The sequence below is a fragment of the Alligator sinensis genome, unplaced genomic scaffold, assembly GCF_000455745.1.
Source record: "Alligator sinensis unplaced genomic scaffold, ASM45574v1 scaffold1667_1, whole genome shotgun sequence".
NCBI lineage: Eukaryota > Metazoa > Chordata > Crocodylia > Alligatoridae > Alligator > Alligator sinensis.
In genome coordinates, this window is record NW_005842504.1 from 516,169 (window position 1) to 516,579 (window position 411).

Consider the following 411-nt stretch of genomic DNA (forward strand, 5'->3'; position numbering starts at 1 on the left):
GCCCCCCCTGCCCCCTGCCCCCTACGGCAGGGCCACAAGCCAGCATCCGGTGTGGGGCAGGGTTGGGGGGGTCAAGGGGTGTTAGGGGCAGGGTTGGGGGGAGCGTTTGGAGCCCTTGTGGCCTGGCGGGTGACAGAGGGACCCCTCCCATCTCCCCCCCAGCGAGGAGCCCTCCGTGGACCTGCCGGGGAAGGTCTGCCAGCTGGAGGCCATGCTCAAGCAGCTGCATAACGACCTGCAGAAGGTACCGGGGGGTGGGCAGGTCGGGGGTCCCCGGACACCTGGGCTCCCTCCCGGCCCGGCGGGGTGGGGGGGCGCGGTGCCGGTGCCGTCCCAGACGCCCGGGTTCTCTGCCTAGGAGAAGCAGGACAAGGTGGTGCTGCTGGCAGAGGTGGCCACCCTGCGGCAGAA

The 411-nt window shown here is 71.8% G+C and overlaps 1 protein-coding gene across 1 annotated transcript in view; it reads left to right on the forward strand.

Moving 5' to 3' along the window:
• The window catches only part of LOC102374756 (signal-induced proliferation-associated 1-like protein 3), a gene marked incomplete at its 5' end in the record, with an annotated part of 8,863 nt that extends 8,479 nt beyond the window's left edge, over positions 1-384 (forward strand). Inside the window, one exon of the mRNA XM_025213062.1 lies at positions 167-384. Within this exon, the coding sequence (XP_025068847.1) occupies positions 167-358 (192 nt within the window). The remainder of the gene's footprint in view (positions 1-166) is intronic.
• Between the last annotated feature and the right edge of the window lie 27 nt (positions 385-411).